General features: G+C 45.7%; 2 protein-coding genes across 10 annotated transcripts in view; one reads left to right on the top strand and one right to left on the bottom strand.

Annotated features, from left to right (window-relative positions):
* Positions 1 to 1,622: 1,622 nt before the first annotated feature.
* RBM15B (RNA binding motif protein 15B) lies at positions 1,623 to 4,661 on the top strand. Its single transcript, XM_077129157.1, has one exon. The coding sequence runs from the start codon at positions 1,646 to 1,648 to the stop codon at positions 4,328 to 4,330; it is 2,685 nt and encodes an 894-aa protein (XP_076985272.1). The 5' UTR covers positions 1,623 to 1,645; the 3' UTR covers positions 4,331 to 4,661.
* Positions 4,662 to 9,005: 4,344 nt separating this feature from the next.
* DCAF1 (DDB1 and CUL4 associated factor 1) overlaps positions 9,006 to 23,637 on the bottom strand; it is an 82,569-nt gene continuing 67,937 nt past the window's right edge. For all 9 annotated transcript variants that reach the window (XM_077129136.1, XM_077129133.1, XM_077129139.1 and 6 more), the window contains 2 exons: positions 13,437 to 13,689; positions 9,006 to 9,191 (listed from right to left, as the gene is read on the bottom strand). In XM_077129136.1, coding sequence (XP_076985251.1) covers positions 9,133 to 9,191; positions 13,437 to 13,689 — 312 coding nt within the window. In that variant the 3' untranslated portion in view covers positions 9,006 to 9,132. The remainder of the gene's footprint in view (positions 9,192 to 13,436; positions 13,690 to 23,637) is intronic.

Raw genomic sequence — 23,637 nt, 5'->3', positions numbered from 1 at the left:
TCAGCATGAGCTTTGGCTCTGTGGAGACTCCTCTGCTTCTCAGACCTGCAGAGACCACCTAAAGGGAAAGACTTAAGCAGTGCTTTTTTAAAAATTAGTCTTTATCTCAGTACACATCTTTTGTGTAATTCCTAAGTTCAGTTTGCTTGTCAGGGAATTTACAGCCCACTATGGGGCCCGCTGTTGCTGGACAGTCACATTTTGTAGCTCTGCAGTGCCACATGTGAAAGGAAGGCAAGAATGTTGTACCACTTCTCAGGGCCAGCACCTCCCTGTTTAAAGGAATTAGATGAGCTGTTCAGATCTGACTAGCATAGAGTGTCTGAGACCCAGACGTGCCAGCAAAGTCATGGCTGGAACCATTGGACTTGTGAAGTGAACCTGTCTCAGCTCACCATCCCAGCTCTGACATGTTCCCGTGGCCTTCAGGCCACAGGGAAAGCTGAGCCCAACTAGGTGGGGACTTCAGATCTGACCCCACAAGGTCCAGGGTTTTTGTGGAGAGGGTTGATAATGCAACTTTGAAAGTTGTTTTCTTCCAAGGCTTTTCCCCTTACTAGCTCCAGAAACTGCTTTCTGCTTGGGGGAGGAAGGTACGGCTGGGGTACACTCTTCAGTTTTTGTGACCAGGACTAGATCAAGTCCTAGGATGGTTCCTGCAACTCTCCCTGGTGAGCTTGGGCTTGGGCACCTGGGCAGGAGTTGCCGGGGGATGGAGCCAAGGGCCCTGCCTTTGGAGGTGAGCAGGACACTGGCCCACAAGAGCTCAGCACAGCGGACTCTGGTAACTGCTGGTACTACCTGCGAGTTGGGCTTCATGACAGAGACTATTCCTTGCTCTGAGCTCTGCCCATATACTCATAGCAAGTGAATAGGGCCCACTGGTGCGAAGGAACCTATTCCAATTCCGTAAACTACAGTTTTGTGGTGTTCGGTTTGTGCCTGAACTCAGGTTTTGCCTTCAGCATGCCAAACTATGACTCAGTGGCCTTTCCAGGGACGCCTGCAGATGAGCCTGAATGCGGAGGATGCCTGGAATGTGGGCCATGGGCCCTGGTGAGGGGCCTGCGCCTGTCCTTGGAGCTGTCAACCTCAGAGCGGGAGAAACTGACGGGGACTGGGGGCAGCCCCATACCTAGTACCAGAAAGAAGCCCCTGGGTCACGGCTCCGGGCCCCGGCGCCCACAGAAGCTGCCACTCATGCTCCAATGAGCGCGGGCACCCGCGTTGGCAAAAAGGGAAAAGGTCAGACCTGGGATGGCAAAGGTGGTCCGGAAGCCCGCCTTAGGGGTCGGAGGTGGCACAAGCCAGCGATCCCGACTCTTGCGAGAACGACCGCTCCATGCAGCACCAGTCCGCGGCCCCGCCGGCCGCGCGGTGGCGCCAAACCCCTGGCCGAGCCCCGTTTGCCCACGGGCCTCGGGGTCACATGGTACGAACAGCGCCAGCCGCCGCGGGGTCACGTGGCGCGGTCTGATGACGCAACCGCCAGCCCCTCGGCGCCGCTCCCGCCCCACCCCGCCGCCACCGCCGCGCCGAGTCCTTTTGTCCAAGATGGCGGCGCCGGGGGCGCTGCCTCCTCGGCCGCCGCCGCCGCCGCTGTGAGGAGCCAGCGGGCCGCCCGCCCGCCCGCCGTGCCGGCGCCATGAAGCGGCAGAGTGAGCGAGACTCGAGCCCCGGCGGGCGCGGCTCGTCTTCGTCGGCCAAGCGGCCGCGGGAGCGCGAGCGGGAGGCGGAGGCGGGCGGGCGGCGAGCGGCGCACAAGGCCTCGGGCGGCGCCAAGCACCCTGTTCCAGCAAGGGTTCGCGATAAGCCCCGCGGCAGTGGAGGAGGCGGGGGTGGACATCGTGACAGCCGCGGCGCCGGGGACGCGAATCACCGTGCGAGCAGTGGCCGCTCCTCAGGCTCCGGCGCCGGCAGCGGGGTACGCGGCGGCAAGGCCTCGGGGGACCCGGGTGCCTCAGGCGCATCCCCCCGCGCGTCCCCGCTGCCGCCGCCTCCGCCGCCACCTGGGGCCGAGCCCCCAGGCCCTGGTTCTTCGGCGGCCGCACCCGAGTACAAGACACTGCTCATCAGCAGTCTAAGCCCCGCGCTGCCCGCAGAGCACCTCGAGGACCGGCTTTTTCATCAGTTTAAGCGCTTTGGCGAGATCAGCCTCCGCCTGTCACACACGCCCGAGTTGGGCCGGGTGGCCTATGTGAACTTTCGGCACCCGCAGGACGCTCGAGAGGCCCGCCAGCACGCCCTGGCCCGTCAGCTGCTGCTTTACGACCGTCCGCTCAAGGTAGAGCCGGTGTATCTGCGCGGCGGCGGTGGTGGCGGGGGGAGCAGCCGGCGAAGTAGCAGCAGCAGCGCCGCCGCCTCTACACCGCCCCCAGGGCCGCCCGCACCCACTGACCCGCTCAGCTACCTTCCTCTGCATGGCGGCTACCAGTACAAGCAACGCTCCCTGTCCCCGGTTGCTGCCCCGCCACTTCGGGAACCCCGTGCCCGCCACGCCGCTGCAGCTTTCGCCCTGGATGCTGCTACAGCTGCTGCTGTGGGACTCTCCCGAGAGCGGGCCCTGGACTACTACGGGCTGTATGACGACCGTGGACGGCCTTACGGCTACCCGGCCGTGTGCGAGGAGGACCTGATGCCCGAGGACGACCAGCGGGCCACGCGCAATCTCTTCATCGGGAACTTGGATCACAGCGTTTCTGAGGTGGAGCTGCGACGGGCTTTCGAGAAGTATGGTATCATTGAGGAGGTGGTCATCAAGAGGCCTGCGCGTGGCCAGGGCGGTGCCTATGCCTTCCTCAAGTTCCAGAATCTGGACATGGCCCACAGGGCTAAGGTGGCCATGTCGGGTCGTGTGATTGGCCGCAACCCTATCAAGATAGGCTATGGCAAGGCCAACCCCACCACTCGCCTGTGGGTGGGTGGTCTGGGACCTAACACTTCATTGGCAGCCCTGGCCCGAGAGTTTGACCGCTTTGGGAGCATAAGGACCATTGATCACGTCAAAGGAGACAGCTTTGCCTATATCCAGTATGAGAGCTTGGATGCAGCTCAGGCAGCCTGTGCTAAAATGAGGGGCTTTCCCTTGGGTGGTCCAGACCGCAGACTCCGGGTGGATTTTGCCAAAGCAGAGGAGACTCGGTATCCTCAGCAGTACCAGCCCTCACCCCTCCCTGTGCATTATGAGCTACTCCCAGATGGATACACCAGGCACCGAAACCTGGATGCTGACTTGAGGGTGCGGGATAGGACCCCCCCACACCTCCTGTACTCAGACAGAGACCGGACCTTCTTGGAAGGGGACTGGACCAGCCCCAATAAAAGCTCTGACCGCCGGAACAGCCTAGAGGGCTACAGTCGCTCAGTGCGCAGCCGGAGTGGGGAGCGCTGGGGGGGAGATGGGGACCGTGGCCTACCCAAGCCCTCCTGGGAAGAGAGGCGGAAGCGGAGGAGCCTTTCTAGTGACCGTGGACGGACGACCCACTCCCCCTACGAGGAACGTAACAGGACCAAGGGTGGTGGGCAGCAGTTAGAGCGAGGCTCTGACCGCACCCCTGAGCGCAGCCGCAAGGAGAACCACTCTAGTGAAGGGACCAAGGAGTCAAGCAGCAACTCCCTCAGTAATAGCAGACATGGGGCTGAGGAGCGGAGCCACCACCACCACCATGAAGCTCCAGACTCTACCCATGGGAAGAAGATGAGAGATGGTGAGCGCAATCATCGGACCACTGAGGCTGAACCCAAGCTGCTTGAAGAGCCAAAACATGAGACCAAAAAGCTAAAGAATCTTTCAGAGTATGCCCAGACACTACAGCTGGGATGGAACGGGCTTCTTGTGTTGAAAAACAGCTGCTTCCCGACATCTATGCACATCCTAGAAGGGGACCAGGGGGTTATCAGCGGTCTCCTCAAAGACCACACCTCGGGGAGTAAGCTCACCCAGCTGAAGATTGCCCAGCGCCTTCGACTGGACCAGCCCAAACTCGATGAGGTCACACGACGCATCAAGCAGGGGAGCCCCAGTGGCTACGCAGTGCTCCTAGCCACCCAGGCGACCCCCAGTGTGCCTGGCACTGAGGGGATGCCTACTGTGGAGCCAGGCCTACAGAGGCGGCTTCTCAGGAACCTGGTCTCCTACTTGAAACAGAAGCAGGCCGCAGGGGTGATCAGTCTGCCAGTGGGTGGGTCCAAGGGCAGAGACAGCACAGGCATGCTCTATGCCTTCCCACCCTGCGACTTCTCACAGCAGTACCTCCAGTCAGCACTGAGGACCCTGGGCAAGCTAGAAGAAGAGCACATGGTGATAGTCATCGTAAGAGACACTGCCTAGCTCACACCTGTCTTTCCTTACTCCATGTTTCTTTGCATCACAAAAGCAATTATTTTAAAATCTGATGCCCTCCCTATCCTATACCCTAGGTTTGAATTCTCCTGCTGGGTTATTTTGGTTCACTTGGTGGGGGACCAGAAGTCCTGTCCACAACCAAAACTAAGTTGTTAGGTTTTGGGTTTTTCTTTTTTTAACAGTCATGCAAAGTAACTCCTGTTAACATTGATTTCTAGTGTACTAGATACTGTCTACTGTGTTCTGTATTTTTTATTTTTTGACTAACTGTATGGAAAGTTGTCAGTAAAACCTTTGTCAGAGGATGGATTTTTAATCCTGTCCAAAGTCCTGGTTTAATCAAGTTTTTTCTCAATGAAGGGAAGACTTCTTCCCCACTGTGTGCATACAATGCCCTACAGCATCTTTCCAGCACCACCATATCAAAAAGTCCTGCTGTGTCTGCGGCTCTCTGCCCCTTGGCTCTTCAGGCTGAGCAGGACTATACTCACACTTCCTTTTCATCTTGGCTGTGGGCAGCAGGGCTTCAGTTTGGGCTGTGGACCCCACCACACCAACCATGCAGAGGAAGGGAGTGAGACTGAGGTTTGTAACCAATAGCTCCTCGTAGTTTTGTTTTGTTTTGTTCTCTCCTGCCCTAAACTGGGTGTCTGTCAGGTTGAACTGTAGCTGTCACACAAAGTGCTCAATCTTAAGGCTTGTTAGAAAGCAGGTAGTTGTTAATGGTTGTGTTTTCTTGCAGTCAAGGGAGAGGAGCGGTGCAATATTGATGTCAAGGGGTCTTGGTGTCACCAGTCTACCCAGAGCACCCCCTTTGGGTGACCTTCCTTCTAGCCTTATTCAGCCCAGGGATGGCCAGTGTGGGAAACAAAGCTGCCTCAGATTCCCAGGGACACTGAAGACCAGTACTGGAGTGGAGGGTGGGGCAGCCTTCCTTGGTTAATTCTTGAATCCCCTTATCCATGTGTTGGTGAATTTTGGCTCTTTGTTTAGGCCTAACATATCAGTTGGGGCCTGACGTATCAGTTGGGTGGGCCTTTGTCCACAGCCGTAATTAAAGCTCTGTGGCGGGCACTGAATCCCTGGAACTGTAGTACTTTTGCGATGTCGCAGGGGAATGAAGTGGGCTAGGAAGATGCCCAAGATAACTAAGACGATAGCAGTTTCCCAGGTGCAAGGTAAGCACACATTCCAAGGCCTCTTGCCATGATATCGAGAAGGCTGGGACCACTGGAAAACAGGGATTCACTGTGGGGAATTGAGGTCACAGTTGCTGAGGTGTTGAACACTGCTAGTTTGAAGCTATTCAGGCATGCCGAGGAGGAATGTGGAGGTATCCTTTAGCTGGGAGGGAAAGGTGGCTTAAAGGAGTCCTAAGTTTTTCCCTCACTTATCCCTGGTAAGGTGGTCTGGGCCAGCACTGGCAGGAATCGAGGTCAGCAATGTCAGGGACCAGAGCCACACAGCAGGACTCGCCATATAGCCCATCCCTAATACCATTCTTCAGGCTGTTTGTGTGGCTGCTGGACTGTTCCAAAAGGATAACAGGGCTGAAGAGAGTGGAGGTTCCAGCAAGAGAAACAGGCCCCTGCTTGTTGAGTGTTTTAAGCAACCCCCAACTCGCCAGGAACTCCAGGTTCTGCCAGCCATGCCACCCTCTCCAAGTCTGGTTCACTCCCCCAGCTGGTATGAGATGGCACAGATGATCAGCTGTTTTGAGAGCACATGATGAGCTGGAGGCTGCTCAGTGCAGACTGCCTGGAGAATCCATGCCTGACCACAACGGCAGTGGGAGTGAGTTGTCTTTTAGAGATCTTGGAGATTTGGAATAACAGTCTGGGACTGGAGAAGTACTCCTCTCAGAACTTTAGCCAGTGCTCATGAGTGAACAAGCATGTTTAGAAAACATTAACACCAGGAAACAACGTGTTGATTTGCTTGTGGCCGCAGCTGCAAGGGATCTAGACCCATGGCGGCCTGGCAGGGCACACCTACACTCCTCCGGGGTTACTAGTGCTATTTGCTTTGGAGCAGATGGGGTGGGAGATGGTTTGAAGGTACATTGAGGGTTTCCTACAATCTTCAACAAATGCCCTGGTCACATGCCATCTTCGCATGCTAAGTCTCAAACTTCTCCAGGCTTCCTGTCTTCCTTCATAGGGTGGGTGCTCAGAACCCAGGACAATACACCTGCCAGCTTTCCCAGACAGAACCAAGTAAACAGTAACAGACACTAGATAAGCTGGTTGGAGAAGACACTTCTGTGTTTGCCTTGTCAAGGGTGGGTACCCTCTGGCCCCAACAAGAACTGCAGAGTTCTGGTCTGGAGGCACATGGCACTGTATAATCTTCCTCCTCTTCCCTGGACCCCATCTTCTCAACCGCTTCTTTCAACTCTTTAAAACACAGCAGATTCTATGCCTTTCTCTCAGAAAAGCCTTGGCCAGCACAAATGAGAGGGTGATCAAATGGTGGAGACCCTGGTTGCCCCCAGATTGCCAAGTATTAGTGCCTCTACCTGGGGTTCAGCTCCCATTTGAGGTATTGAAAGGCCCAAAGCACTAGAAGGCAAAATTGCTGTGATGGTGGTTTGCTACCATTCTACATTTCCTCCTGAGTGACTCAGATTTGGAGCCTTGGTAGAATAAGGAAGAGGGTTGGACGTTCCCTTGGCCTCTTAGGGCACGTTCCTAGGGGTGTGTTGTCAAGTCAACCAGAATTCTGCTTTCCTCTTGAAGATCCTGGTCTCCACTTTAGAGACCTGTGGGTGCTCCCAAGAGCTCCTGGTGGCGTTCAGGGAGGCAGTGGCTCAGCTGGGTTAATGACTTTAGTAGTAGTAGTGTTTTTATTACTTCTTGACTTTTAACCTTTCTTCTAATGCATTTGGTACTAGCAGTCAGACTAGTCCACTGGTTAGGTGTTACCCATTTAAGCTGAGGCATGAAGCAAGTTGAATATGAGCTGAGACCTCTGGACTCTCTAAAGGACCCAGAGGTAGATGTGTGTGGCACAGGACCACTTCGGTGTGTAGGACCAAAATTTTATGGTGTTCCTGAGCACGGCAGAGCTTTACCAGCCCCTGGAGAATTTTAGCTGTCTTGTCTTGCTTCCTTCACAATCACCAAACTTTTCCCCCACTTCTCTCAGGAAATGGAAAAAAATCTCTTTAGCTATAATAATAGAAACAGAGAAGCTATTACTTGGGCAAAATCAAAGGAAGAATGTGTCAGAGGGAAGGGGGTGGTTAGGGAATAGGTCGGAGCTGGTGTTAACTCTGGGCCAGTTTTAGAGCCTCTGAGGACCCTTTCTGAAACCCAGCCTAAGCCAGCCCTAGCTGCCCTAGCTGTCCCTGAACTGTCTGAAACGGAAAGCTGCTTAGGTCCAATGTCACAGTCCTTTTTAGGGAACAGTCCTGACAGTTGCCCTAACTACAAGACTAGCCCAAATGCCGTCCACTCCTTATTTTGCCACATCTTTTCCTCCCAAACTTCCCCAGGCCCCACGCCTTTCCAGCTCTGCCAAATCTGCACTCAGGAGCTGCCTTCCTGACTCAGTGGGGCTAGAAAAAGATGTCCACAGTGGTCAATTCTCTGAGCACTTCCCTCCACATGGGACTCGTCCACCGCCCCTGAGGAGGAGCCACAGGCCAGGTGAGACACTGAGCTGCTTTTCTCCCAAGAGTGCTTTATTTGGGCAGAACGTGTCCTAATCTCACTAGTCTGCCCCACTCAGCATGGGTCTTCTCTACTGTCTCCTGGAAGCTGCATGGAAAGGTACCCCCCCTCCCCACCTTCATAAAAGAGAACAGGGAAAGGCCATAAACAAAGACAGACTTGTAGTTTATTTTGTATTTTTTTTTTAAATAAATACACTTTAAAGAAAAAAGGCCTTTGATTTGTAATTTCCATATTGGGGAGAAAGGGAAGAAAAGAAAAAGATCTTTGAAAAACTGAATCACAAAGAAAAATAGAGAGGGAGTGAACTTATATCCTAAGTTCCCTCAACTCCACAAAACCAGTATCCACAATGACCTTGCTGTCCCCAAACCAAGAAGGTGGGCGAATTTATGCATTTTACTCAGCAAACAGCAGTGCCTTCCTCCCCACCTCTAGCATGAAGGAAAACAAATTAACCTGACTGCATGTGAGGCAACAAAACAGGTTAAAAAATCATATATTATTTTTATAATAAAATATTCTTAATCCTTATCAATTTAAGAAACCACGATTTTCCTTTTCATTTAAATATGTATGTAAAAACGCCTCTATTTGTTCTTTAGACATCATTTTCTTGCATAGAAAATGAAGAGCAGGGACAAGAGACCTGGTAGATATAAGTTCATACCCTCAGTTATAAATGCCTGGTGATTTGTTTGTGTTTGTGTGTGTGTGCGCATGTGTGGGTTTTTTTTTTATTTTGTTTTGTTTTACATTTTATAAAAAACTATTTCTTGTTCTTTAAGTAAAGAACATTTTACAAAGAAAATATATTGTGAAATAGCCCCAGAGACATGTTTTGTTTTGTTTTCCCCTTGAGGAAAGATAGGTCCATCCTAAAAGGGGGAAAAGCAGGACAGGGCCTAACCCCTGTTGTCCTTTTGCAGTTGTTAAGTTTTTGGAAGGACCCTCAAATTCAAATGAGACTCTCTGAGCCATAATCCTCTGAATTCAGGGCATGCAGTTCCTTAAAAGACAGTCCCAGGGGAAAAGTAAGGGGAGGTGTTCTGACTTCACTTGACTCAGTTTCCCGCCTGCCAAGAATCTCTTCATATACATTGTGCTGTCTCCTCATTCATTCAAAGATAAGATGATGTCATCTTCCAAATCAGAGTTGTCGGAGCTGTCAGCTGGAAAGGTAAGTAAAGGGAGAAACTAGATTATACACTAGGGCTTCTAGGAAGCTTTCAGGAAGGAAACACCTGCAGACATTGAAGCCTGAACAAGGTTCATTACCAGTTTCCAGAAAGAAGAAAACACAATTAACTCCTTGGAGCTGACTCTAGAGAATACAATTGTTGCTGGCAACGGAGGTTGCCCGTGGGACCTCTTGCTCCAGGTCTCTTACCTTTCAGAGGGTCTGGACACAGAGCCCTCTGCTTCCCAGAGAGGCTCTTCTTGCCTGGGAGACCCTGAAAGAGTTCGGATAGCCTATCCTGGAAGCTTTCACATATGGTACTTTGAATGGCTAAAAGGGACAGGGCTGAGAGGAGACTTGAATGAGCTACCATGGCCCTTGGCCTCTTGAGTCCTTTAAGGACTGGCACAGACCTGCCTGTCCCCACAGAACTACTGAAAAGGCAAGCTCAAACGAGTAAAAGATGTGGCTTTTCTTAAACTCCTTAGGCACTTTCTTCTCCAGTCTATGAAGACCTTGTGAAGAAATGTAGTCAGTCAACCTAGGTTCATTCCTGTGAAATTTTTTAATATAATCTACAGGGAAAACATTTCCAGAAAGGTACAGGCCAGCTTGCAGCAATATCCAAAAGGATCTGTGGAAAAAGTCAAGGTGGGAGGTCAGGAGGAAGCCCCTGTAGCACACTGTCTGACACACAAGGAGTCCCCTGCTTGATCATTTTCCTTCTGGGAAAGGAACAGACCACATCAACAATCTCTTAGGGGGTGAAACAAGGTGGTAGCCAAAAAGAGCCCTCAAAATGAAAGAGATGCATCATGTTTTTGGCTCATCAAAACTGGAGAGAAATGTGATACCTAGCTCATAATAAGGACTCCAATATTTGCTGAGTGAAAGAAAAGGGAAAGGCTGCAGTATACATTTTGATTACCCAGAGCACAGGAAATTGAAACTGGATTTTTTTTAACAAGGTCCCGGGGGACAGGGAAGTGGGATGACAGACCCTAAGCAAACACCCATAGTGCTCCCATGTGGAGAGAGGCAGCCACACCGACTAAAGAATCCCTTGTGAGCCTTTCCCAGGTACCCAAAAGAATCAATTCCTAGGGAAGCTGAGGAAGAATGAAGCATGTTCCCAAATCTTCCTTCATCACTATAATGTACTTCTTTAGGAAGAAAACTGACGTGGGAAGATAAAACCAAGAAAAGCATGGCAGGGGTACAAAAAGTCCTGAATATAAGCAAAAGAGATGGTTGGAAAACAACTGTTTCTGGGACAAAATGGGCACAAGCAGGGCCTGACTACTGGTGGCAGGTGAGAAAACAGCATGGAAAAATCCAAGAACTAATATCTGACACAGCTGAAAGAAAGCGTAACCCTCAACAGCTTCCTTGCACCAAGAACACCAGGAGGAAGTGACAGCAGGGAAGGGAAGGGCCTCCTCCCCCAGGGCAAGGCACAACACGAGATACTGGGCCCACATGTCAGGCTCGACTGCTGCCTATGGCCAAGCCCTAGATGCTCAAGAATGGGCCAACAATGCCAGAACCTCTTGCCCCAGACGTGCCTGACCATCAGCTCTTAAGAACTGAGCTGTAGATCACATGCAGCTTAATAAGGATCACCGTGCAAGCTTTAAGCAAATAATTGTCAGGCTTGGAGCTAGAAAAAGCCTTCAAGACTTGGTTCCTGATATCCCCTCTCCATGATCAGGTGGTGGCCCTTCTTTCTCTACCATCCTTAGCCTTTGGTCATCCTTCAAATGCTCAAGAGGCCCAATCCCAGACCCTGATTTGGACCCCCTTCTGGAAGGCCTTCCACCTAAGGCAAAAGCACTCTAGATTCATACAGCCAATCCCTGCAGCATGTAACCTGTTGCTGGTACAAAATACAGGTTTTTAGAACTGACTGGAGCAGAGAAACACAAACACTTAAGAGTCCAGGTTATTCTCTTCCTAGGGCTGGGGTTCTGCATGTAATCCACGGGCCCCTGGGAGATCCAGGACCTAAGCAAAATCATGCAGAGGCACACTGGTGTGGTTTTCTATATTCTCGATGGCATTCAACATACACCAAAAGGGCTCCATAACCCTAAAAAGGTTAAGAGCTTCTGCTCTAAAGGATTAGTGAGGCAAAATATTAGCAAACCAAAGGTGTAGAAAATGTTCTCTGTCTGCTCTACTGAAAGCTGCTGTCATCCCCTATGAAATACAAAGAACGATGGCACTAACAATGCAAATGCTACCTCTCTGTCTCCACTTAAATTCCAGAGTCCAAGCTAACATGTCCTCAAAGTTGTCATCTATTATGGCATTTTCACATTATAAATAGACCCACCTAAGTTTAACAGCATTCTCATAATTGATAGAATTACAGTTTTCCAGTTGATTTCTTAGGCTTGAAAGAAGGAATGTCCTAAGCTAAACAGTTGAAGGCTGAAGAGGAAGTAATAATTCTCAGGCCAAATCTGAACTGGATGGCTTCATATTCAAATTGAAGTGTTACTCTCCTATGTTAGGGGAGACCACCACAAGCTAGACTGCTGGTTGCTGCCTCTCTAACCTGCCTTATTAACTACCTATAATGTAAAGGAGGTATTAACTTGTGTCCTATGACTCACTTTCAAATGTCAATAGTGAGTCATGGGGCACAAGTTGAGTAAAACTTGCCTTTTTATTCCCACCAATACTGTCATGTGGCCTCTGCCCCTTAATCCCTCTCATCCAGCTCTCTGACCATGGCCTGGAAGAAGACATATCTTACTCTTAATTCACCTCAGCCTCCAGATGATCCACAGCAGATGGGCAAATGGAAGGCCCTCCCCACTGCCCCAGACAGTAGGTTCAAAAATCAGCTGTGGTACGAGGACTGCTCTTGAAAGTCAGTCTCCCCTAAGCAAGCTAGCTTTGAAAATCTTGAGAGATGGAAGCATGCAGAAAATTTATCTTGAAGAAAATGTATTCAGGTCTATGGAATAGGAGAATCTCTTATTTATCTTAAATATGTACCACCATCCACCTTCACCCAATACATACACACACAAACCCTTTCACCCATCACCAAACGCCAATCGTAATAAAAACCAAGCATCTATGATGGAGCGACTTGGCATTTGCTAGGCCAAACCAGCATGACAGAATTTTCTATAATGATGGAAATGTTCTATATCTGTCCTGTTTGATATAGTAGATACATTGGCTACTGGGCACTTAAAGTGTAGACATGAAGATGAAGAACCAAATTTTTAATTCAACTAATTTAAATTTAAATAGCCACAAGTAACATGGCTACTAGATAAGACCCAGAGCCCACTATGGTTGCTGGGTGCTGGCTGGATCAGCTACATGACACACCTCACAGGGCTGCTACAGGACAGGTCCTCTTGAGTCATGCAGAGTACTACTGCAGAGCTAGAGGACTCTCAGGCCTACTTGCTGGTTTATTCAGGATTCAATAGCATAGTCAGTGGATAACCTGACTTCCTAAACCTGTACTAACAGGATATTACTAGGAAGATTGAAGGCTTGTTCTTCATAACTTAGAATAAGAGAAAAAAATAAGGAAGTGAATAAAACAGAAGTCAAACAGAAGCACTTGTCATCTGGCCTTTAAGAGGAGCTAGCCAAAAGCAGACAGGAAAGAAAAGGACTCCTCCACCAGAGGGACTTTATCTCTATGTATCTTTAGAAGGGAATAGACACAACAACCAGGAGGGGCTGCTTCTGATTTCAATACTGCCCCTCAGGGAAGAATTGCAGTTTCATCTTCTAAGGTTGATCCTCTAAAACAGGGGTTGACAAAAAACAGCCCCCACCTCCTACCTCCAGCCAAATCCAGCCCACCATCTGTTTTGATAAATGAAGTTTCACTGAAACACAGACTCACCTATTTGTTCACTATTGTAGGTGGCTGGTCTCATGCTACAATAGCTAGGACAGAAAACCTATGGCCGGCAAAGCCTAAAATATTTACTCTCTGGCCCTATACAGAAATAGTTTGCTTGCTCTACTCTAAAGATAAGAGCTGAGAGCCATTTGGTTGCACAATCTGAGGGGGCGGGGGGGAAGCAGAGGATCAAAGACATGGACCTGCTTTTCCTCCAGGGACAAGGAGTAGGGGGTCCCTGCATGGGACATGGGGATCCTGGTGTGGCTCTGCCCTCTAGGTCAGGCTAGCACAAGAAAAGGGACCTTTTCCTGGGCTGTCAAGGCTTAGCCTGATGGTTCACCCTATACTTACTGTCCCCCAGAATCAGTTCCACTTCTTCGTCTGCATCAGAGTCTTCATCCTCCCCGTCCTCTCCCTCCTCTAGCAGGTTTGCCAGCTCCTCATCAGAGGGAGAGAAGTCATTGTCCCCATCCTCCCCTGCATTCTCATTGTTGTCATCTTCCTCCAACTCCGCCTCCAGCAACTGGTCAGTGTCAAGTTCATCTAGATCATCCGTGTCATCATCATCATCATCATCATCTTCTTCCTCCTGTTCTTCCTCTTCCTGGTAAGACAACGTGAGGTCCATTAGGGAAAATAGGGAAGCCTAATCTACACAGGCCATGGTGAGTCTTTCCCAAAGGGACAGGGGAGGAAACTATCAGCAGAGGGTGGTAACCCAGGGTCAGCAAAGACTTCAGGGGCCTGCTGGACTTGTGAGCAATGGCCAAGACAGGTACTCACATGTACTCCAAGACACTCAAAGCACCCCTCAGACAAGGATGACTGATGACTCCACAAAGGCATTACTGGCCACCTAGCCCTTGTCCAAAGAAAGACAACTCACTTCACACAGGCCTCTGTCATCAATATCTAGGCTCCTAATGAAATAACAATAAATCCAGGGATCCATCTTTCTTGCATCAATCAAAGCAAGTGAAATCAGTTATATCATTAAAGGCAATACTTCAGCAAAAGCTCCTAAGCCCTTCCAGCCCTTGCCCTTGATCATGTAACCAAGAACGTGGGTAACCCCCCAGCGGCACTATCATAAGCTTCTCACAATATGAACATCGTGACCAAATAAAACTTTTAAATTCAGAACATTAATAGATAACCATATTTTCAGTTCCAAGCCAAAAAATATATAAAGGTATGCTAGAGATATCATCAATCCTTCCTTCTTAAGAGAACTTCCCAAAGACAGGAAAACTATCAGAAAACCACTGAAATACTTTGTTCTAGTTACTGTGGGCTTTGAAAATGATATATTGTGGCATCTGCCACAGATGTCAATTTGGCACTGGAATCTAAACTGTTTCTCAGAAAATGGAAGAAGTACACAAAGACACCTTGTGCTCTGATAAGGATGAGAGGAGTTCCCAGGTAAAAGCGACCCACAGTCACTTATCTTTCTGCTCAAACATCAACTGTCAGTCTTGCCAACATAAAAAGAATTCCAATTCCTAAGATGATAAAAAAGATAAAATTCACTTAATACACTGGCCTAATGAAAGTCAAGACAAAATAAGTCCTCCAACATAAGCCAAAAAATAAAGGTGTTACTGTGCCAATCACTTAAAATACAAGTATTTTGTGATTCCTCAGTCACTGGTATTCACTAGCTCTAATGTAAACCAGGCGCATTCAACAGAATAAGCTCTGCTCTGTGGATTTTTGATAAAGCTGGAATCACCATTACAGACTTTCTGATATTCAGTTTTAAATGATGACTTGAAAATTTTGCAACAATTTCTGGCAGCTACATGGGAAAAATAACCCTTTACATATCCAGTAATCATAATGTTTGCACAAGTGTGTAGATGGTCTATACTACATTGTACGTGTACGTGTACATGTGTATGTGTGTGTGTGAGAGAGAGAATGTGTGTGTGTGTGAATGCACACACTGAGACAACTGTTCTACACAATCTGGCCCACACATTGCCTCCAGAGGCCAAAGGATCGGCAGCTACTAAATATTCACCCACCTGACAGGAACTGAGTGCCTGGAGACAGCAATGATAAACTGAGGCACAGACAAGCTCTGAACCCCTACTAAGCACATCAGTTCATACAAATAATTGGGGAAAGGGAAGGAGTCAAAATTCAGGGAAAATAATCCATCACTTACCAGATTACAACTTTTGTCTCTTTTTCCCAGGCATATTTTCATGGCCTTGACTAAAATTACCCCTAAGTCCATTAACAAAGTACCACAGTTAAAAACTAGTACATTAAAGAACAGCATATGCAAGACCCTGTGTCTCTTAAACTTTTAGGGAATACAAATATTAAATTTAAATTTAAAGATTTCACAACACTGAGGTCCATATTTGAGTGGGTACATAACAGGTCAGAGTAAAGTGTTCACGCAGGCATCTCTTAGCTGGCAAATCCACGAAGACAGTCCTCTTTCATTTCTAAACAACAAACATCATCAAAGTTGAAATGATCCAAGAGAACGGATAAACAAAAAAGCTTCTATATCAAGAGCAATCCTGGAAAACAAGTCACACCAACATCTAAGCTTTGAATTACAGATACCATTCCAAATTCTTCCAGCAGCCTACAAAGCTAACCTTTACTTGATCTTGTAAGAGAAGAAACAGCCATATATTTATTCACCCAGAAAGGACATCATATGCAATCATGAAGGGGAGGGGAAATGAGTATGAAGGAGACCTCTAGCTGACTCCCAAGCAGAACACCTGACTTCATCATCAACACTCAGTATTTAAGGACCAATGCTGGTCTGACATATATTACATGCCACATGTGGCTATGGCCATGAACTTCCTTTCTGAATTTTTAACTTGAAAACTGGATTATGAAGCAGGGGCTCACAAGGTCTGTCCAAATGCTGCAGGCAGAATCTAATCCTATGGGTAGACCAACAAGAGACTCCAGGAGACTATTTTTGAAGCATTTCTCCCGATTCAAAGCATCTAGTTGGTGGCATGAGCCCCTCTCCTTCTGTATCTAAAGAGTAAAGCTCCCGTTAATGAGTAGGCAAAAACGTACAAACTAAAAATCATTCTTTAGAATTTTAGGTCCAGAAAGACTCTTTCAAAAATGAAGGAGAGATTAAAACATTCTCAGTTCAACAAAAGCTCAGGGAGTTCATCACCACTAGACCTGCTCTGAAAGGTGAAAGGGAGTTCTTCAGACTGAAAAGAAGGGACACTAAACAGTAGTTCAAAGTAGCATAAAGAAATAAAGACCTGTGTTAAAGATTTTGGGTGATTATAAATGCTAGTCTTTCTTCTAATTTCCTATAAGTAAGGAAGTACCTTCTTCTAACTTTATGCAAATCATAAAAAGTAAAGATTAATGTATGTTTTGGGGTGTACAATGTATGAAGATGAATGTTGTAACAAGTATAACAAAAAAATGTGGGGTCAGAGGGGCATAGGAAGAGTATATGTGCAGACTATTGAAGTTGGTATCAAACCAAATATGATTGTTATACATTTGGAATGTTGAATTTTAACCCCATGGGAACCACAAGAAAAACAGATGGACAGTATATCTAGATAGGTATGTGAAAGCACTCAATATGGTACATACAAAAAATTAAATATAAAATATTTATTTAATTATATAATAAAATAATGTATATTTTATATTATATTTATAAATAAATATAAATATATTGGGCTTTAGCAGAAGTGAGGGACAAAAAAGGCACAACACATATAAAAACTAAATAGCAAAATGACAGAAGAAAGTCCGTATTATCAGTCATGACTTTAATTGTAAATGGATTACAAAAGAGAGCTAGGTGCTATACTAATATCGGATAAAACAGCTGTAAACCAAAGACAGTTTCAAGGGACAAAGATGGGCTTTATATACTGATAAAGGGAATAATTCAACAAGAAGATATGATAACTATAAGTATATATGCCCTAACAGCAGAACCCCAAAATATATGCAGCAAATACTAACAGATTCATAGAAAGAAACTGATGGTTCTACATTAATACTAGGAAACTTTCATATACCACTCTCAATAATGAATAGGACATTTAGTTAGAAGCTCAATAGGGAAGTATAGGACTTGAATGGTACACTAAACCAGTCACACCTAAAGAACATTTCACCCAATAGTAGCAGAATGTATATTCTTCTCAAATGCACATACATTAAGTCACAAAACAAGTCTCAAGAAATTAAAAAATATTAAAGTCATACAATGTATTTTCTCCAACCATAAGAGAATGAAACTAGAAATCAATAACAGAGGATGAAACGGAAAATACACAAATATATGGAGATTAAACATAATACTTTTAATCAAAAAAAGAAAAAAAGTAAATCTTGCTAAAATCCTGAATAACTCCATCAACATTCAGATAATGTTTTGGATCCAGGAATACTGGTTTGTTTGTTTTAACTCTCTAAGACTTCTCTTTTAGGGTTGGACTGTTAAATTAAAATACAAATAAACTTCCCTACACGGAGTATTCTAAAATTTTTCTTTCCTCCATTCCAACTTAAGCTGATATCATCATTATCTAAAGCCCCCAAACCCTCTCCTTTATAGAGAACAGGGTGACCAGCATGAGCCAATCTCATGCTCCCTGGTCCCTTCCACATGCAAAGCTGACTTCACACTGGTCCAAGGAGGAAGGCAGCCTTCCACTTCTGCTCTGGACCCTGATCCTCCCAGAACGTTATTACCTCAGTTGAACTTTCTCATCCTCAACCCACCCACATCCATCTTCACCCTCTCTCTACTGGCTCTACCTTCTATCCAAAGAGTTTGGCTCCCCCAAATCTAACAACTTTTCATTTTACTCTAAGGCTTCGAATTCCTCCCAACTGTGGATTTTTGAAAAGGGGTGACTGAACCCTACTTCTGACCTCCAGGCACTTAGCTGCCACTTGCTCATTCTCGCTTCTTCCTTGACAGTCTGGCTTCTGCTCATACCACTCTATGGCGTAGCAGTTAAGGGGGTGTCCTCTGAAGCCAGGCTGCCTCAAGTGAATCCAAACTCCACTAGCCCTATGCTCGACCCTGGAAAATTAGCCTCATGGGGTTGTTGTTGGGAGTGTGCACATGCATATATAAGTTCTTTGGAAAGTGCCTGGCATATACCAAGTATCCAAGGTATTAGTTTATTTTTCTTACTATGATTACTGAAACCCTTCTAAAGGAATACAAAGTTCTGCATAGCCAACCTGGGGCCTCTTGCAGTCCTCTTGCTCCTTGTGTCTCTGCTGCGACTGACACCACACAGTCCTGGGTTTATATCCCTGTGCTGCAAGCCTGAACCTCCCTTGGTGTTTTCTGGCTCTCCTCCCTATACATAAGGGTTCCTCCACTTTTATTTCTGCCTTCATATGTCTTCTCATTCATAATAAACCCTGAGTTCTCATTAGACAGCTCTATCTAGCTGCCCCATAGAAATTTAAAATCCCATAATACCAAAACTGAACTCAAACCACCCTGAAAGCTAGCACCTCATCCATATTTCTCCCATTACCCGATCAAAATCTCAAACATACCTTTCAATGCTTCCACTTCCATGGCTTATCAATTCAAATGCCATTTCTTACAAATCTGGGATATTCCTAGTGCTCCCTCCTCTTTATACCCACTGCCCTCAACTCCTGCACCCCCTTCCTCCTGCTGCCTCCAGTCTCTCCAACTCTCAGTGTCTTCTCCTTTCCTGGATCAAAGCAATGGCAACTGTCACATGACAACTTCTCTAAATCTCAATTTCTTGTTAATTGAGGTGGTTTAATTAAATCGGTGGCTCTTAATCAGGTATGATTACCAAAATCACCTGGGCAAACTCTTCAAAACACACATACTTAAATCCCACCCTGGGTTTAGACTGATAAAATCAAAATCTGTACCGATGAAATTCATGAAGGTAGATTTGGGGAAGGTTCCCCAGGAATTGCAAAGTGTACCCCTAATTAAGAACCACTGCTCAAGTACCTTCTAGTTCTAAAGTTCTATTTTTCTGTAATAATACTTCCTGCTCACGGACACCCAATGACAGAATCAAAAAGGTAAACCCAGGTATTCCCTTTGATCTTCTCATTTAAACAGAATAAAATTGTCATGGGCTTTTCCAGTAGATAATTCAAGACATTTTATGACAGATTTTCTTTCAATTATAGCACAGCATTTGTTTCTAGGCCATTCGAATATCTTCACACAACTGTTTTTTTCAAAAGAAATGGCTTTTAGCCTATATTTTCTCCAAAAACTACATCTCAAAGAGCCTAATTTCTGACCATTCAAAAACTAGGATAGCTACAAAAAAAAAGAGGGGAGAAGGGATAATTCAAACCATAGCCTACTGTCTCAACACTCCAAAGTGGCATCTTTTGCAAAGTGTAAACCTCTACTTTCCCATTTAACACTTGTCCCTGATGTTAACTATACTTAAAAGCTATAGGTTCAGCAGTGGGGTGAGGGGAAGGCAAGAGTAGTTCAGTGGTAGAATTCTTGCCTGCCATGCAGGAAACCCAGGTTCAGCCTATGCACCGCCAAAAAAAAATCAACAAACGGTGCTGCAATAACAGGATAGTCACATGGGAAAAGAATCAAATGTGACCCTCCCCCATACCAGCATACAAAACAAAAAAAAAAAGCTATAGGTTCATTTTCAGGATCATAAACACTTGTATTTTTGTTCCTCACTGGCAGAATCTAACTCACACACAGTTTAAATTTGTAAGAAAAAAAGGACCTCCATCATTTCACTCAGCTCTAACCAATGTGCAGTAGGTATGTAATCAATAAAAATTTTTACCATCTGCTTCTAGGCAGTGTAGAACACACAGGAAGCACAGCATGCCGTGTGTCCCAGGTTTCAAAACAGAGTGGAGAAAAGAGAGCATTATTCCCTTGTTGAGGCTTTTATAAATTTAAGGTTATAATTAGTTGAAATTTACTGGCTTTCAAAACCTAGGAACCATGATCAATTATCAGTCTTTGGGGTTTTTAATTTTCCTGAAAACTAACATGAAAGTTGACTAAATTGATTTTTAAAAACGACACAGATACCAAAATCCCATTGGCTGACATGAGCATTGATAGATATCTGGCTTATCTCCGTTTTCAGAAAATGCCTGAAGGCAGGACAGACTCACAGCCTCAGGAACAACACATTTATGGCTGTCAAATAGACCATGAATGTTTTTTATTGAACGGTATAGCAGTCCTGTTTATTCCTTCCTGTTTGATCTCCAGACTTATTTAAATATTAAGGCAAAAGCCAATTGTTTTTATGGTATATAAATTCTATTTCAATAATGTTGTTTAAATAAATAAATAACAACCACATATACAGGCACTTTATGCTGGACCATTTTATCAGGTGGTGGCTGACCATTCAAGCTTCTGAGTTTATTTTGCTAAGATGAAAAGGCAAATTCAAAGGTGCCAGTCATGGGTACCTGAATCCCTGAGCCACATAAATTATGAACATCTGAGAAGATCTAAGAGCAGAAATCTAGACTAGGAGAAAAATTTGAATAGCAAATGACTCATGAAAATAGAAAGTCCCTAGTATGAAAATCAGATGAAAATCAGAAGGAAATGAATTAAAAACAAACAACAAAACAAGCTGGCAAAGGAAGAGGCAGTGGAGAGAAATCTATTGGAGATAGTAAATAAAGCAAACACTACTACAAGATCCAAGGAAGACAAAGGAATCAACAAAGTCCCAAAGGAGACTTAACTAATTAAACATGGAGTTATACCACCTAAAACATCTCTAAATCAAAACTCAAAATACCAAGGGCTGGAAGGGCATAAGCAGTTGTCTAGTGGATGTCCTCCAGACATGAAACACACAGGATAATCCGGAAGAACTGTGGTATCAGCATTGCAACGAAAAGAGTCAGGCTAATTCCCTTGCATCACATACCTACCCAGACACCTCATCCTGTAAGAGCTAGAAAATTTTTAGGCTCTTCTATAGGATTGGGCCCCAGAGCCACTGGTTGAGCCTGCCTCTCCATGACGAGGCAGCTTTCTGTTTTTCCTTCCTGCATCAGAAAACCAGAAGTCCTAACCACCAACCTGTTGAATCTCCTTCCTTTAAATCTCTGAAAAGTAAAGTTAGGTAGAACCACAGAAGGGGAATGATTCAGTCCCTTCCCTAAGCCAAGCCTCCCTGGAGCTACAGGATGAGGAGAGGAACACTTGTAGTCCCGTTATGGTGGTCCCTTCCTTCCACAGCTGCCCACCTGCAGTGCTTTGCTTCTTACCACTCCGTGTCTGTCGGAACAATGAATCCAACCCCGGGAACAGCCCTTCAGCTCCTGAGGTGTCTAGGGCAAATCCTTGCTTTCCTTTTCTTGACCTTCCCCCTCAAAGACAGGAGGTCTCTCTTTGGACCTTTCTTTGGAGGTTTGGACACAGGTGATCATTACCTAAAGACTGCTGCCCAATGCCTCATAAACAGCAGAGGTGGAGGAAAGTAGGGATTGTGGTGTTGATGATAAACTTAAACCCATTTTTTCCTTCAGATTTACAGTTCAACATGTAACATCCAAGAAGCCTGAGGCAGAACTGAAGACTGGTAGTGATCAATAAAACCATGGAGGACCAGATGGCCTGCAGCTACCTGTACCATTATAAAGCACAGACAAATGCTTTGACAACCACACTTTCTATGTCTATAAACTACATCTTATTTCATGGCAGCTAAAGCAGGAAAGAATATGCATCAAGTGGAGGAGTAGGGGGAGAGCATGTCTAAGTTAGCAAACAGAAAAAAGGAATTAAAAAACAGACACTGTTAAGAAACCCACATAAAGCGACCACAAAAGCTTGGAGGACCTAATACCACTTGCCAGCTCTGGTACCAAGAAAGACTAACAATGTGGACAAGTTAGATAGTACAGCACTTCAGAAAACATTAAAATCCATGTTACAAATGAAACAGGTATCAAGTATCCATCTGAAAGGCATCTGAAAACCCCTCCCTTTTACCTCTATCTCATAAGTCACAAAAGCTTTAAATAATGCCAGTTCCTCTCACTCATGAAATCAAGGAGAATGCTGAGGACCCTACAGGCCATGCAGCTGGAAAGCATTAAAGGCAATCCTTTCTACACTAGGAAATTTCTTGGCAGTTTTGGTGAAGTGGTTTCAAACTCTGGAGCCTAACAGTTCTTTATAACAAAAATGCTGCTCAAAAAACTATGCTATCAAGGATGTCAATTTCAATAAAGTGCTTTGTAAAATAATATTTCCGTGGTACTCAACAAGAGCCATTACTTATCCCCATCTGCATGTGAGGAAGGAAGAGGAAGGACAGAGCTGGGAAACAGCCTCTCCTCTAAGAGGGCATCCCACAGAGGGAAGCACCAAACACACAGTACCCCTGGGTCAAGAAGCAGCCAAGCCCTGAAGAAAGCTCTCCTCTGCTCCATACAAGAAGTTTTTTGTCCTTGCTCTGCTTGGCCAAGTCTCTGTTTTATCTTTTTGATCCCAGGTAATATTTTAAAAAAGGATTCCTGTTAGAGAAAACCAGAGGTCCTTTGACCACAGTATCAGACTTGCATTCAAAAAATATTTATGAAGTTACCATTTTCAAAAAATTTTGTTTTAAAGAATTCTTTCCAATTTTAAGCACAAACTATTTGGGAAGGACACTAGCAGAAAGCTATTCCATTAGCCCTAACTAAGGAGAATGACTTACCAAACAGTAGGAGAGGTATGAGGGCAAAAGAGCTGTGGCAATGGATGCTTACTCTCATCCTACAACAGCCCCATTCCTTCTCCGGAACACTTAAAAAAGAGGAGTCAGAGCACCAAGACTAAGCAATACCACAGTGGAGGAAGAAAACACATATGAACTCAAGATCTTGGAAAAAAGCATTTTATCTACTTTAATACCTGCAACAAGAGAAACTCAAACCCTAGTCATTAATTTTTAACTTTATATTACTGACTTGGCATTGAATATTTCACAGAAGACTCAATGGAAGAATGTGGCCCTGAAAATGTACAGAATATGCAGAATTCACATGTGAGCCCAGTAGACAGAAAAGAACTGCTGAAACTCAAAAATCTGAGAAACTCTTCAGAACAAACATGACATACCACACAGGCAAGCACCTACCATAAGATGAACACAGACCAAAATCCCCTATGAAAAAGGAAAAGCTAAGGTTGTGGAACACGATACAATCTACTTAAATTTTCTAAGTGTTCGATTTCTCAAAAAGCATGAAAACCTTCTCTTCAGCTATAAGCTCTACTCCATTACTCTAAAAATAGACTTCACTATAAAACTGAGAAAATGTAAACCAAAACTTCATAAGGTTAAACCACTTCCTACAATCCATCTCAGCAGAGTGACTTTTCTACCTCATACTGACACTGGGAGTATGGGGGCTACTTATCATGAAATCAGAACAGGGCACTGGTACACTAAGGAAATCTCTAAAATAAAATCAAAGATGGCTAACCTATCTCTGATCAAAACTAATCTAGAAATGGAACTCACAGGGTCATCAGGTACCAATCAAGGTT

Source organism: Tamandua tetradactyla, chromosome 15 (assembly GCF_023851605.1).
Source record: "Tamandua tetradactyla isolate mTamTet1 chromosome 15, mTamTet1.pri, whole genome shotgun sequence".
Lineage (NCBI taxonomy): Eukaryota > Metazoa > Chordata > Mammalia > Pilosa > Myrmecophagidae > Tamandua > Tamandua tetradactyla.
This window is presented reverse-complemented; position numbering and strand designations above follow the sequence as displayed.

What these genes read in the sequence shown, in the direction of transcription:
- RBM15B (XM_077129157.1), top strand. Translation starts at nt 1,646, where the DNA reads ATGAAGCGGCAGAGTGAGCGAGACTCGAGCCCCGGCGGGCGCGGCTCG.